Raw genomic sequence first — 15881 nt, forward strand, 5'->3', positions numbered from 1 at the left:
AGACGTTGGTGCTGGGAGGAGGGGTTTAGATTTGTTAGGCACTGGGACACATTTTGGGGCAAGCAAGGCCTGTACAAAAGGGACGGGCTGCACTTGAACCAAGATGGAACCAGACTGCTGGTGCTTAAAATCAAAAAGGTTGCAGAGCAGCTTTTAAAATGACACCTGGGGAACAGCCGATGGGAGCAGTATCCCAGGCACTATCCTGTTTGGCAAAAGCCATCGTTTAAAGTGTGAGGCAAAGAATTCAGATAAAACAGAAGGGGATGGAGCAGAAGGGAGCAGACGGGAGCCTGTGCCAGCAGGTCAAAGAGTCAAAAGAATAGCATACATCCGGGGAGAGATTCAGTATATAGGTGCTTATATGCCAATGCCAGAAGCCTCCGAGCCAAGATGGGTGAGCTGGAGTGCTTGGTTGCTAACGCAGAAATAGATATAGTGGGCATAACAGAAACATGGTGGAACAGTGAGAACCAGTGGGACACTGTTATCCCTGGGCATAAACTCTATAGAAAGGACAGGGAGGGGCGCCTTGGAGGAGGGGTAGCACTGTATGTTAAAGAAGGGATAGAATCTAACAAGCTAGAAAACCTAGGTGGACTGGAGTCCTCCACAGAAACCCTGTGGGTGACTATACAAGGCCGGAAAGGGAACATGCTACTGGGGACGTGCTATCGCCCTCCGGATCATAATGCTGACAGTGACTGGGAGTTGCAGGAGGAAATCAGGGAGGTGTCAAGGAGAGGCAGGGCTGTAATTATGGGTGATTTCAATTACCCACACATAGACTGGGTAAATTCACATTCAAGTCAGGAAAAAGAGGTCAGATTTCTAGATACGCTAAATGACTGTGCCCTAGAACAGTTGGTCATGGAACCAACCAGAGAGAAGGCGACCTTGTATCTAATTCTGAGTGACACCCAGGACCTGGTATGTGATGTCAGTGTCATCAACCCTTTAGGGAACAGTGACCAAAGTGCCATAAAATTCAGCATACATGTGGGGAGAGAATCACCAAGGATGTCTAACACAGACATTTTGAATTTCAGAAGAGGAAACATCTCCAAAATGAGGAGTATGGTGAAAACAAAGCTGAGGGGGGAAATCAGGAGAGTCACTTCGCTCCAGAGTGCATGGGGTTTACTCAAAACCACAATACTAGAAGCCCAGTTAGATTGTATACCCAAAAGGAAGAAAGGTACCACTAAGTCCAGGAGGATGCCAGCATGGCTAACAGGTACCGTCAAGGAAGCCATAAAAGGGAAGAAGACTTCCTTCTGAAATTGGGAGGCCTGTCCAAACGAAGAGAACAGAAAGCAACACAAACTCTGGCAAAAGAAATGCAAGGTGACAATAAGGGAGGCAAAAAGAGAGTTTGAGGAACATTTAGCCAAAAGTATCAAGGGGAATAACAAAAACTTCTTTAAATACATCAGAAGCAGGAAACCTGCCAGGGAGGCAGTTGGACCATTAAACAATGAGGGAGTGAAAGGGGTTATTAAGGAAGATATGGAGGTTGCAGAGAAGCTGAATGAGTTCCCTGCATCTGTCTTCACAGCAGAGAATACTGAGCATATACCTGTTCCTGAACCAGGCTTTTTAGGGATGGAGGCTAGAGAGCTGAGTCAGATAGAAGTGACAAGGGATGATGTTCTAAACTGTCTGGAAAAATTGAAAGCTAACAAATCACCAGGGCCAGATGGCATCCATCCAAGAGTCCTTAAAGAACTCAAATGTGAAATTGCCGACCTCCTTGCTAAGATATTTAACTTATCCCTGAAATCAGGCTCTGTACCAGAGGACTGGAGAGCAGCAAATGTAACACCGATTTTCAAGAAGGGATCCAGGGGCGATCCGGGAAATTACATGCCGGTTAGCCTAACGTCCATTCCAGGCAAATTGATGGAAAGCATCCTCAAGGATAAAATTGTAGAGCACCTAGAAGAACAGGCCCTGCTGGGAGTGAGCCAGCATGGCTTCCGCAAAGGTAAATCTTGCCTCACCAACCTTTTGGAGTTCTTTGAGAGTGTCAACGAGTGTGTGGATCAAGGTGATCCAGTTGACATAGTCTACCTGGACTTCCAAAAAGCTTTTGACAAAGTTCCTCATCAAAGACTCCTGAGGAAACTTAGCAGTCATGGGAAAAGGGGACAAGTACATGTGTGGATTGCTAACTGGTTGAAAGACAGGAAACAGAGGGTAGGTATCAATGGAGAGTTTTCACAATGGAGGGAAGTAAGAAATGGGGTCCCCCAGGGCTCTGTACTGGGACCGGTGCTTCTTAATTTATTCATAAATGATCTAGAAGCAGGGGTAAGCAGCGATGTGGCCAAATTTGCAGATGATACCAAACTCTTCTGGGTAGTGAAATCCAAAACAGATTGTGAGCAGCTCCAAAAGGATCTCTCCAAACTGGGGGAGTGGGTGACAAAATGGCAAATGCAGTTCAATGTTAGCAAGTGTAAAGTGATGCACATTGGGACGAAAAACCCCAAATACAAGTATATGCTGATGGGATCCGAGCTGTTGGTGACGGACCAGGAGAGGGATCTTGGGGTTGTGGTTGACAGCTCGTTGAAAGTGTCGACTCAATGTGCGGCAGCTGTGAAAAAGGCAAATTCCATGCTATGGATTAGAAAGGGGATTGAAAATAAAACGGCTAACATTATAATGCCCTTATACAAAACTATGGTGTGACCACACTTGGAGTACTGCGTAAAATTCTGGTCACCACATCTTAAGAAGGACATTGTTGAACTGGAGAAGGTACAGAAGAGGGCAACCAAGATGATCAGGGGCCTAGAGCACCTTTCTTATGAGGCAAGACTACAACACCTAGGGCTTTTTAGTTTAGAAAAAAGACGACTGTGGGGAGACATGATAGAGGTCTATAAAATCATGCATGGTGTGGAGAAAGTGGAGAGAGAGAAATTCTTTTCCCTCTCACACAACACTAGAACCAGGGGTCACTCCATGAAATTGATTGCCAGGAGGTCTAGGACCAACAAACGGAAGTACTTTTTCACACAACGCGTGATCCACTTGTGGAACTCTCTGCCACAGGATGTGGTGACAGCCAACAACCTGGATGGCTTTAAGAGGGGTTTGGATGACTTCGTGGAGTAGAGGTCTATCAATGGCTACTAGTCGGAGGGCTGTGGGCCACCTCCAGCCTCAAAGGCAGGATGCCTCTGAGTACCAGTTGCAGGGGAGAAATGGCAGGTGAGAGGGCACGCCCTCAACTCCTGTCTGTGGCTTCCAGCGGCATCTGGTGGGCCACTGTGCAAAACAGGATGCTGGACTAGATGGGCCTTGGGCCTGATCCAGCTGGGCTGTTCTTATGTGTAAAGCACACCTCTTCTAACAGGCAAGTTTTATGAATGCTGATGTTTGGTTAATATTATATTATTGGCTTTAAAATTGTATTTTAGTTTTTATAAATGACTTTGATATTTTCAGAGAAAGTGTTATATCAATATTTAAATAAATAAATAAATAAATAAATAAATAGATAGATAGATAGATAGATAGATAGATAGATAGGGGGAGAGGGAGAGATGTACAGGGAAGCAGGGGCAGAAGAACATGATTGGAGGCCTTGAAGGAGGAATATTATTCCGAACCATGAGGGCCTATTAAAAACAAACAAACAGTGAGAACTTAGTGTATGCTAGTTCTGAATTAGATACTGGATTCTACACTCATGAAATTATAGAAAACAAACAGCTGTCTGAGATTGTTTTGGAAGTGAGCTCTGGAATGTAAAATATTAGGTGTATTCCTTTAAAATACAGGCTGACCTACACTGCTTTCCTTGGATAAGCTTTCTTGAACTCCAAATAGCTAGTAATTACACAATGGTCTCTTGACTGTGTCCCACATTGAAACACACCTACTATCCACGGTCGAGGGTCCTGGACACAATGCTCTCCTCTGCTTTATATATTTTCTTACTGGGTTCCTAAACTTTAGAAAGTTAGTGTTTTAATGTGCTAACTTAAGGCTTATTGATTTAAACTCATGTTTGGACAGCACTCTGTGTATTCATTCTATGTGCAGGGATTCTCCAAAGTTGTGAAAATATCCTCAAATGGGGAAAGCAAGAAGAAGCAATGAAAACAAATTCAATCGCCAAAAAATATATACAGGGATTTGAACGAAACTGCTTTTTGATTGTAAAATTATCACGATTATAAATTTTTAGTTCAAGACTGTAACAGAATCTGAAAACCCAACAAGGAATCAAGGGGTAGTTCTAGAACATTTCTGGGGATACTTTACTAACTCCTGACTTCCAAAGGGCTCCTTTACTTAACAGCTGCAAGGGAGACATAAGGTTGCAGACAAAAATCACTAGCACTCTCTGTGCTGTGCCTCTATTAAAAGCATAGGAGCATTCCAGGTCTGGAGTTTACAGCCCTAGAGACCAGGTAGCATTCTTCATAAAACACATTTTAAAAGGAAGAACAATAATTTGTACTAGGGGTGTTCACAGACTGGTTGGGGCAGTTCAGTCCAAATTTGACTGAACCATGGGTATTTGAATCAGTTCAGTTGAACACATTGGCTGGGCCAGGCGGTTCAATGAACCAGTAAAAAGCAGTTCACAACAGGGGCGTAGCGAGCTTCCCGGGAGCCGGGGGGGCAAAGTGTAGCCATGGGGCCGCCATACCACGCACACCCCAGCACCCGAGCCACACCCCTTGCATCTGATGTCAGATGCAGTGCTGGCTTAACAGCGTGGAGTGGGGTTGCTGGCCTACTCTGCCAGGGGCGGTGGCAGATGGGGCCAGGCAGTCCTTCTCCAGCGGCTCCTGCATGGCTCCGGTGAACTCTCTCCATCTCTGTACCCTGCTTGGCTCGGCCATCTACCTCATCCCTCTCAGCGCCTCACACTCTCTCTTTTGGAAGGTGGAAGCAGCTGCTCAGCAGGCAGTAGGAAGTGCTGCAGCAGGCTGCTTAGCTTGCAGCTCGCCCGGGCAAGGAGCAGAAGAGGGCAACTTGTGAGGGCAAGGGAGGACTGGCCTTGAGGGCCCCTCAGACATTTGTCCCTCCTTGTCCAATAGACTCTACGCCTATGGTTCACAATCAAACCACTTGAACTGGCCCAGTTCACAGTGGTCCAGTTCACTATCAAACTGGTTCTGCACATCCCTAATTTGTACATTATGGATAGGCTGTATCTTTCATGACATCATTTTCTTATACTCCAAGCTAGACAAAATGGCCCAAAGGTTCTGCTGCTGAAGCTAAGCAGGGTTAGCCTCATTAACCACTTAGATCAGGCTTCCCAAACCTGCGGCCCTCCAGCTGTTGCTGAACTGCAACTCCCAGCATCCCTAGCCACAATTTATTGTGCATGGGTATGCTGGGAGTTGTAGTTCAGCAACATCTAGAAGGCCGCAGGTTGGGGAAGCCTGACTTAGATGACTATCTTTAGCCATCTCCAGCCTCAGAGGCACGATGCCTCTCAGTGCCAGTTGTGGGGGAGCAACAGCAGGAGAGAGGGCATGCATATACCTCTTGCCTGTGGAATCCCCAAGGGCATCTGGTGGGCCACTGTGTGAAACAGGATGCTGGACTAGATGGGCCTTGGGTCTGATCCAGCAGGGATGTTCTTATGTTCTTAACATTAAAAGGGGACAACAGATGTTTGAACTTTTCAGGCATTTCTTTCAAATGTATACACACACAAACGTGTGTATGTGAAATATGTAGTACTCTGGAAATACCAACATCTTGATGATATAAAAATGAGATTATATGGTTAAAAACAAAACTACATACATCACCTCATAAGAAACCTTTTGAAGTCTTTAAAAGACTTTCTGTAATTTTCCAGTGCAGATTATGGAAGAATCCAACTCATATGCGACACAAACATGATAGCAGCAGAATGGGTATGTTTTCTTTGGTCACCCTTGAAAAGATAACCTTCCATGCTTTTTTTGGCAGACAACTATTCTCTTAGTTATCCCCCCACCCCTTGGCATTACAAATCTTTTGCTATGGCTACCTCTGAGAATACATTCTGCTACACAGGAGGAACACAGTACAAACCCTGTTAACAGGGACACATCCTGCTAAATGGGCAGAGAGGCAACTTTTTAAAGTGGGGGCTCTCATATATTTAGCAGGAGGAGAGTGAGTGTCCCAATTAATCCCAGTACAGTGTTCCACCAGTGGCTATTCTGGCACCTCCCCAATGTTCCTTTTCAGAATGTGAGCTTCTAAGGTCAAAGTGTTGCAACTTTGTAGGGATATTTGGAATGGATTAAGAGACAGATGATCAAGTAAAGAAAAACAACAGCTCCACAATGTACAGAAGCTAGAATTTGGCCACAGAGGTCAACTCAAATTTTTCACCTGCACAGGAGAGTGTAAGTATACATAGGAAGCTGTCTTATGCTGAGTCAGACCATTGGTCCATCTAGTTCACTATTGTCTACACTGACTGGCAGCAGCTCTCTAAGGTTACAGGCAGGAGTCTCTCCAAGCCCTATCTGGAGATGCCAGGGTGCGAACCTAGGGCTTTCTGCATGCAAATGCTCTTCAACTGAGCTATGGCCCCATCCCCTGAGAGGAATGTCTTACAGCACTCACATGCATTTAATTATTTATTTAAAATATTTCTATACCACCCAAAACTTGCATCTCTGGGCAGTTTACAATTAAAACCATTTCAAACATCAAATCAAAAAATATTGTATGTAGCCTCCCATCGAAATGCAAACCCAGCAGACCCTGCTTAGCAAGGAGACAATTCATGCTTGCTGCCACAAGACCAGCATTCCTCCCCACTTGTGCAGATGGCTGCTGATGGGATGCCTGCCGACCAATGGAAAGCATGAGCAGGATGGAACATATTTGTATCCCTTGAAATGTGATGGACACTACCATAATGGCTTGAAACAGGATTAGGTGAATTCATGGAAACATCTATTCTCAGTTGTGTTAGGAAGGGGGACCTCTTTGACTTTATCCTAGTAGACAGGGATTATTCCCTCTCTTCCATTTCCATCTTTCTCTCTTTCTGTGGGTGACTATCCAGCCATACCCATTTCCTGCCTCTTTGCCTTGCTCATGCATAGGCACTGAGGCATGAGCATGCTATTATCTATAAGGAGGCCTCTTTCAGCATCAAGCGAATTGACTGACAAGTGATGCTGATGGCTCACTACCTCCACAGCAGGGCTGCTGCTTCCCACACTGCTCATTTCTCTAAAATTAGGCAGGCCTAACCCTAAATTAGAAAGAAGCAGCCCATGGGTTTCTCCTTCTCTAAAGTAGTTTAATTGTCTCAACCCAAACCTCCAACATTCACACCAGCACTTGCCAGCTGGCTATTTAGTGTGAATTTAGTGCTAAATGCACCCCTAGGTGGGCTGTGAGTAAAGGAATCCTGCCCTGAGAGTGGTTAATTGTAGGTTTCAGTATGGAAAGTAGCAATGCTCTCTCTCTCTCGTCCCCATGCCTCTTTTTCTCTTCAGTAGCTCTGTCCCATCCTACATCAGCATTGCCTCCATTTCTCCCCCTCCTTGCAATCTCACCCTCTCCTTCTCACTCCATGCAAGACTAGGCTAAGACCAGAGGCGTAACTATAGGGGGGGCAGGGGGGGGCACGTGCCCCAGGCACCATCTTTTCTGGTCACGTGGGGGGCGCCGCCATGACCAAATTTTTAAAAAAAATTTTAAATTTTTTGTTAATACAAATGTTTCCTGCTCAGTGCAGCAGCGCTGCAGCAGTCAAGGGAGCGCGTCGGTGCCCCCTTCCCCATGAGCGGTCCCTTCTGCGCCGCCTGCGCCCCCCCGCATTGCTTTGCTGGCTCCTGGCAGCCAGTCAGTGGCCTGGCTTGGCAGCGGCGGCGGGCGCTTGTGAGGAAAAACCTAAGTATAATGTAGTATGTTTGGGGGGCGGTGGGGGGGCGCGGTGGGGGGGCACCATTTCAGTGCTTGCCCCGGCCGCCGTTTTCCCTAGTTACGCCTCTGGCTAAGACGATCAACTGAAGCAGAGTGGGGGAGGGGTGGAGTCTTGAGTGCCTGTTTGCAGGTAGCACCTGCATACACGTTTGACACCACTTGAAAATACCACAATGTATTTGGCCATGCACAGATGCCACTATTTCCCTTTCTTCTCACAAATATGCAGTGTGTGTGTGTGTGTGTGTGTGTAAGGGAGCTTTATTTCTCCCTTTCCCACCATATAAACGTTTCTGGCATATGTCCTTGGGCTGCAATCCTATGCACATAACAGTTACTTGTGAGTAAGCCCCAATAAGTTCATTAAGGAACATAGGAAGCTGCCATATACTGAGTCAGACCATTGGTCTATCTAGCTCAGTATTGTCCACACAGACTGGCAGCAGCTTCTCCAAGGTTGCAGGCAGGAATCTCTCTCAGCCCTATCTTGGAGAAGCCAGGGAGGGAACTTGGAACCTAGATGCTCTTCCCAGAGCGGCTCTATCCCCTGAGGGGAATATCTTACAGTGCTCACACTTCTAGTCTCCCTTTCAAATGCAACCTGGGCAGACCCTGCTTAGCTAAGGGGACAAGTTATGCTTGCTACCACAAGACCAGCTCCCAGGCTTTACTTGGAATAAACTGTATATAATTGGATGCAGTTCTATGTAGCATTTACTTGAGAGAATTATCAGATTTGAAAATTAAAATTAAACTAAACTCTAAAATGTATAAGCTCTTGCTTTTGGGGGAGACAAGAGATGATGTGGTTAAAACGACTATGGTAAAATGGGCTCAAGATGTGGGGTGCAATATAGAAATGGCAGCCTGGGAAAAATTATGGAAAACTGATTTAAAGTTCACTGCATGTTATGTTTTAAAAGAAAATTATTATAAAATGATGTACAGGTGGTATTGAACACCAAAAAAACTGGCATTAATGTATAAAAATGTTTCAAACAAATGTTGGAAATGTGGACACTCTGAAGGAAACTTTTTTCATATGTGGTGGACTTGTAGGAAGGCTAAAGCATTTTGGGACATGATATATAATGAGTTAAAGAAAATATTTAAAATGACATTTCCTAAGAAGCCAGAATCCTTCCTGCTGGGAATAACACAAGGAGTGTTTTCTACAACTAATTTAACATTCTTTATGTACGCTACCACGGCGGCCAGAATAATATATGAACAGAAATGGAAGAGCAATGAACTGCCTTTAAAAGAAGATTGGCTGATAAAAATTTTGGAATATGCGTAGATGGCAAAACTTACAGTACTGATAAGAGATCAAATTTTAGAATGTTTTAAAGAAGATTGGAAACCATTCTTATTGTATTTAAAGAACTATTTTCCTAATATGGAATTTACAACAGGGTTTGAAATTTAGTAATATTAGCAGGTTGAGTAGATCAAAATTGTGTTTGTAAGGTTTAAATCTATGTTTTGAATTATTATTATAGCAAGGGTTAATTATATAGTTGGTGATTCACAAGGAGGTGTGAGCGGGAAGTCCATATTTGTTTAATGTGTTGTGATTGATTATTGTTAAAATTAATAAAAATTTGATTCTAAAAAAAAGATTTGAAAATTAAACTATATAATTCACAAACCTGTCCAAAGAACTTGTGCTGAGGACTTCTTTCAATATTACTACCACTCATCACTACTCCCAAGTAACACAAATATTTTGTAATTTATGTAATTACAGTGTACAAAAGCTGGTGTAAGGACTATAGAGTGGTGGAACTACTTGACTATTTTGGACTGGCCTGGATTCCAAGCTGTGCTTGTTAGGCTGCCGATGAAGAGAAGGCAATAATCTCAGAATAATTAAAAAACAAATTGTTCTGCATTAAAGAGGCACACATTTCAAACAAGATGATTTCAGTTAAAATAAGGGGCGTAGCTATAATTGAGCGGATGGGTTGAAATAGCTCCTGAGGTCCCCCAGTTCCACCGTTCCCTATTTTCCTCATTATCTTCCTCACTCTGAGGGGCCTCCAGGGAGAGGGACCCCCTCTCCCCTACCTACACCCCTGGTTAAAATGCCTTGTTTTATTTTGAGGCTATTAGAGGTGTACACAAAACCGGGTTGCACAGTTAGATTCAAGTCCGAACTGGACTCTGACAATGGTTTTGTGCACCCGCGAACACCCCCCCACCGGTTCGAGCCAGTTTGGGGGTAAAAATAATAAGTGTTTTAAAAACAAACTTACCACCTCCAGGGGCACTGCCACGGCCATGGGGGAGTCTCTGGAGGTCCCCCTCCCTCCCACCAGCCTCTCCAAGTATCATAATGGCCTGGCTAGTTATGTGTTTGCAGGCACCCGTTGCACAAGCATGGCGGCCAGAGGCCTGGAGGGTTGAAAACCACCCAAACTGGGCCATTATGATATTGTAGGCTGGTGGGGAAGAGGGGGAAACTCAAGATATTCCTCCACAGCTGTAGCAGCCCCCTCCCCCCCCCCCGCCACTGGAGGCAGTGAAATTGTTTAATAATAATTAAAAAAAAAAACAGAACCCCTGAACCTGCGAAGGATGTTTGGCTCAATCTCAAGCTGAACTGGGGCAGGTTCAGTTCAAGGCCGGCTTGACATTGAGCCCTCAAACTGGGCCTGTTCAATGTTGAGCCGGTTTGAATACGAACCGGCTCACACATCCCTAGAAGCTATAACCCGCTCCCACTCCTTCACCCTCAAGTAGGAGTGTGCATGATCTGAATTTTGCAGTTTGGTTCAAATTTGGACCAAACTGCTGTTCTGTGAACTGGTTTGGTTGAAAGTGGATTTTTAAAAGTTTTATTGACCTCCGTGCATGCGCAGAGGCCCGAACCAGGCTTGATTGGTGCAGGGGCACTTTGGGTTGTAATTACTTTATTTGGGGGCAACAGATTCCACTGAACACCCTAAAAGGAAGGAAATGGCTTTACAGAGGAATTTAGAAAAAAGACCAACAGCCAGGGCTATCTACTTGTTGGAAATTCTCTGTGGTGAGAGAATCCCTTTCTCATTATAGCAGAGTGCACAGAGGCACAACACAGCGGTAGTTTAGTTAGGCATGCGTGTATGTTGAGAGTAAAGTAACTTGGAGCCAATTCATAGTTTCAAATCAATATATAAGGCATTTATTAAGGAACTCCATTCTAGATAGGAAAGTGAGGAGTTAGGATCTCTAATCTATCTATCTAGCTGGATGCAGATGGATTCTGCATCCTCTCTGCACATACAGTGGGTATAGGAAAGAATCACCCCCTTTGATAGACCTTAAATTCTGGTCCCCTTACATCCTGAAATGAAAACACAAAGAAAATTCCCTTCACCAGCTGTACTTATCCAATGCAACCTATAACATCCAACTGAAAAACATCACAATTACAGTCCAGAAAAAGTGTCAGAAACAAAAAACAAGAATTACTGAGATTGAAAAAGGATCACCCCCCCAATGTCAATATTTTGTTGAACCACCTTTTGCTTTAATAACAGCCTTGAGTCTGTTGGGATACTTCTCTATCAACCTTGCACATCTAGACGGAGCAATATTTGCCCACTCCTCCATACAGAACTGTTCAAGTTCGGTCACATTGGATGGTAGGTGTTGGTGGACTGCTATCTTCAAATCTCTCCACAGATTTTCTATGGGATTTAGGTCTGGGCTCTGACTGGGCCACATGAGGACGTTCACTTTTTTCTCCTTCAGCCACTGTGTGGTCAATTTTGCTGTGTGCTTCGGATCGCTGTCATGTTGAAAGGTGAATCTTCTGCCCATCCTCAACTGTCTGGCAGAGGGTAGCAGGTTTTCTTCCAGAATCTGATGGTATTTTGCCCCATCCATTTTTCCTTCTACCCTAACGAGAGCCCCAGTCCCTGAGGCAGAGAAACACCCCCACAACAGGATGCTGCCACCTCCATGCTTCACTGTAGGTACGGTGTGTTGTGGATGATGAGCTGCGTTGGATTTACACCAGGTGTACTGTTTGGTGTTGAGGCCAAATAGTTCAATCTTGGTCTCATCTGACCATAAGACCTTTTCCCATTTGGCATCAGAATCTTCAAGGTGCCTTCTGGCAAAGCTCAAATGAGCTTTAATGTGGCCTTTCTTGAGAAGTGGCTTTCTCCTTGCGACCCTCCCGAACAAGCCACATCTGTGGAGCGCTTGTGAAATTGTTGTCACATGCACAGAACAACCACTCTTTGCCATGAAGTCCTTTAACTCCTTCAGAGTGGCCATTGGCCTCTTGGTAACCTCTCTTACCAGTTTCCTCCTTGCTCTTCCATCCAGTTTGGAGGGCCGACCGGATCCAGGGAGGATAGCAGTCCACCAACACCTACCATCCAATGTGACCGAACTTGAACAGTTCTGTATGGAGGAGTGGGCAAATATTGCTCCGTCTAGATGTGCAAGGTTGATAGGGAAGTATCCCAACAGACTCAAAGCTGTTATTAAAGCAAAAGGTGGTTCAACAAAATATTGACATGGGGGGGGTGATCCTTTTTCAATCTCAGTAATTCTTGTTTTTTTATTTCTGACACTTTTTCTGGACTGTAATTGTGATGTTTTTCAGTTGGATGTTATAGGTTGCATTGGATAAGTACAGCTGGTGAAGGGAATTTTCTTTGTGTTTTCATTTCAGGATGTAAGGGGACCAGAATTTAAGGTCTATCAAAGGGGGTGATTCTTTCCTATACCCACTGTATGGTGCAGGGAGAGAGGCTTGCCATGTTGCAAGGTAGGAGGCCAGGTAGGGAGAGAGAGAGAGGAAGGAAGTTTGAATCCCCTAAGAGTAGCAATCTACATTTCAAAGGGATAGCATCAAAGCAGTGGAGAAAGGATGACCAATGTCTTGACTCTCTAGCCCTCTGACTTACTAATCTGTCCTCCACTGTCTGAGGCAAAGAGACAGCGCAAAGTCCTTTAACTTCCAACACTACTGGCATGTGAGAAAGCAAGAGCCAACATTCAAGCAAGAGAGACATCGAGGAAGAGATGGTATGTTTGGTAAGAGAATGGGAGGCTGGCAAGAATGTGGGGCTGGCAAGGAGGGGGGCAACACCCCCTCTGCCCCAAGTGAGGAACCTCCATTGACATACACCCCATTCACATGACTGTGTATACCTGGGTACAGCCTCTGGTTCAGGGATACAGGGCTGTGTGAATGAAGTGTTCAACTACAAAGAGATAACCTTGCTATAGGAAAAAGCTACCTATATTGCCAGCCACAGATATATATATTGTTCATGGTATTACCATTCTTGCCCACACCCATGTACAATACCCACATTTTTATCTCTTTGGACCAAACTGGGGCAATTAATTCAATTCCAACTTGCAAGTGTGAATAATGCTCAAAAGACAATATTAGGTTACCTCAGAGGAGTAAGACTCAGAAGCAAGGTTTTTGAAAATAAAGAACGTTTATTTTGTATAAAGCAGAGGGATAATGTAAAATTCAGCATTTGGCAACCTTCAGATAATCCTGGTTGTGCAGAGAGTGAAGACAGTTCCCTGAGAGAGAGAAGCTGGTAGCGGGTGGGAAGGAAGGCTCTAATAGCTTGATAGTTGGCAGGCATTGGCACATGGGTGGAAAGGGGAAGGGACCGAGTAGAGACTTATGAATCTCACAGAGGGAGATTCAAGGGTCTGGGCCACAGAGGTGCTGTTAGAGTGGCAGGCAAGAAAAAGTCTCAGGGTGCTGATTTGGCACCAAGTTCACTCTGCATGGCCACAGCTAGCAAAGGGATCACTGGTTTTCCATGGCAGTGAGGTGCAGCAGTTTGCGGGCAGCAAATTCACACAGGGAATGGTCCAGATCCATTGGCTCCATTCAGGGGTTCAAGCTAGTCAGGTACAGGGACTACTACCCCCCTATGCAGAGAATGGCTCAAGGATGTTTTGTTCCAAGAATAGCTTATGCAGCTTTCCCCACTGTAAGCCTATGCTAGGATCACTGTGGGAATGTGATTTTAGCTCAGTGGGTCTGGGCTCTGCAGTCCAGCATTTCAGCTCAATGACAGCGGGATTCAGCCAAAGGAGAAAGGCTTTGAGTGCACTACAGACACTCAGCTGAGCAGATTGCTGGGCAAACCAAAATATTTTGATCTTGGGCTTGAGAGCAAAGGCTTTTAATAGGGATTTTCCATCTGCAGGGAAAACTAGAAATAGAAAAGAGAGAAGGGGGAACCTTCCAGTACAGAATCTAGAGGAGATGTGTGGATGGGACATTCATTATTCAAATGAGCTCATTGGACAAAAGGGCTCATTGTGCCAAGTCTAATTAGCTGCCTGAAAGCTTGTCTTGATTGGATTGTAGGGTGGGGTGGTTCAAATTTCCAGAAATGATCTTTTGCTCAAGACCCAGAACCACTTTACTTGGAACTCTGGCCCTATTGGGTATGCAAGGAATTCAGGATGGGAGCACCAACCTTTTCTAGGTGGCTTTGCACTAGCTCAGATTTGCGTGACACAGCTGTTTGACCCACCTTGGGGCTTGCTTCCTCCTAGCATCAAGTGCCTATCAGTGAATGGGGCTCTGCTCAGCCTTGCTTGGGTCAGAGGCCAAAGTTTCCAAGATGGAGGTTGTCTCGTGACAATGGTTTCCCAATTTTTGTACTTGCTGCAGAATAAACCCTTCTGCTGATTTCATACAAAACAGCATAGGCTTTTCCTATACATTCCTATACAGCAAGTAGGAAAGATACCATGTGTGAGGGAGTCCTTGGCTACACGATGGGCACACTTTCATTTCCACTGTGGCCCAAGAGTCACACATCTGCTGCAGCCGGAGCATGGCACCCCAACTGGGGACTGCCCAGCCACCCTCCTGCCAAATCAAAACACTTCAGCTGAACAAATAGAACTCAGTCTGGTCCTGCAGGCTTGGTGTCTTTCATGCTGCAGCTCTGCCCATCCTCAGGCTCTAAACTGGCATTTTGGTTGTCTTTCCAGTCCTGCGCCATCCCTTTGCTCTTTCTCTTGCAGCACTGGCAGATGCCACTGTAACTCTCTAGCAAGCTGATGCAAAGATTGATGATCAGGGCTAACCAGGACATCCCAAAGAGAATCCACAGAGAAACCACATTCTTGTACCAGGCTGGGTAAGTGCGATCAGGGTTCATACCTAAGGAAAAACAGCATTCAAGTTGTTGATAGGTATGGAGCATCACTCCCTTGAGAGAATTTTAAAACTAGCAGTCTAGAGCATTTGAAAGTGGTTGGGGCACCACCCAGTCAGAGACCAACAAAAAGAACACACTGAACTGTGATTTCATTGCCCAAGGATGTCTTATACAAATAAACCACGGATGAGGGAACTGTATAACTGAGGTTGTGACATATTACCCTAGCAACTGATTGAGTGGCCCAGACATGCTCTTATGAAAAGGTAGTAGAATTACCATCATTATGATGGGTGGACAGGATTTATGGGGAAGGAGGCTTTCAATTTTAGGAAGTTCTCTAATGCATTTCTGTGTGCTCTGCACACTGAGGCACATTGCTTCCTCTATCCTGTGACATCAGCTCTGTTCAGACATCACACAGTACATGCATGCAGGTATATGTACATTTTTGTGTGAATGGCTGTACTATTCAAACATTCATTAAAAAGGGGAATGTGTATACAGGCCACCTCAAATGCAGGGTACAGAGATGGGAACTATATTACTGTGCATGAGTTGAACATAATGTGTGAATAAGTGCATGTGTGTACACTGTACACAGATTGTACCTTGTGTTGTGTTGCATGCATAATGTGCTGAATTACAATTAATTGAGTCTTTATAGTGTGCAAGGAAACTAATCTCCATTAAGATCTTGGTCAAGATCCTGGCCTTCAAGGAGCAGCTAAATGACAACAGAAGGGTCTTCTGAGGCAGGAAGTGTCACAACCTGGGCGCTGCTGTAGAGCAGCATTCATTCCCACA

The 15881-nt window shown here is 44.9% G+C and overlaps 1 protein-coding gene across 1 annotated transcript in view; it reads right to left on the bottom strand.

Moving 5' to 3' along the window:
* Positions 1–13360: 13360 nt before the first annotated feature.
* Positions 13361–15881, bottom strand: part of KCNK17 (potassium two pore domain channel subfamily K member 17) — a 34733-nt gene continuing 32212 nt past the window's right edge. The window contains exon 5 of the mRNA XM_053305311.1: positions 13361–15076. Within this exon, the coding sequence (XP_053161286.1) occupies positions 14817–15076 (260 nt within the window). The 3' untranslated portion in view covers positions 13361–14816. The remainder of the gene's footprint in view (positions 15077–15881) is intronic.

Source organism: Hemicordylus capensis, chromosome 1 (genome assembly GCF_027244095.1).
Source record: "Hemicordylus capensis ecotype Gifberg chromosome 1, rHemCap1.1.pri, whole genome shotgun sequence".
Lineage (NCBI taxonomy): Eukaryota > Metazoa > Chordata > Lepidosauria > Squamata > Cordylidae > Hemicordylus > Hemicordylus capensis.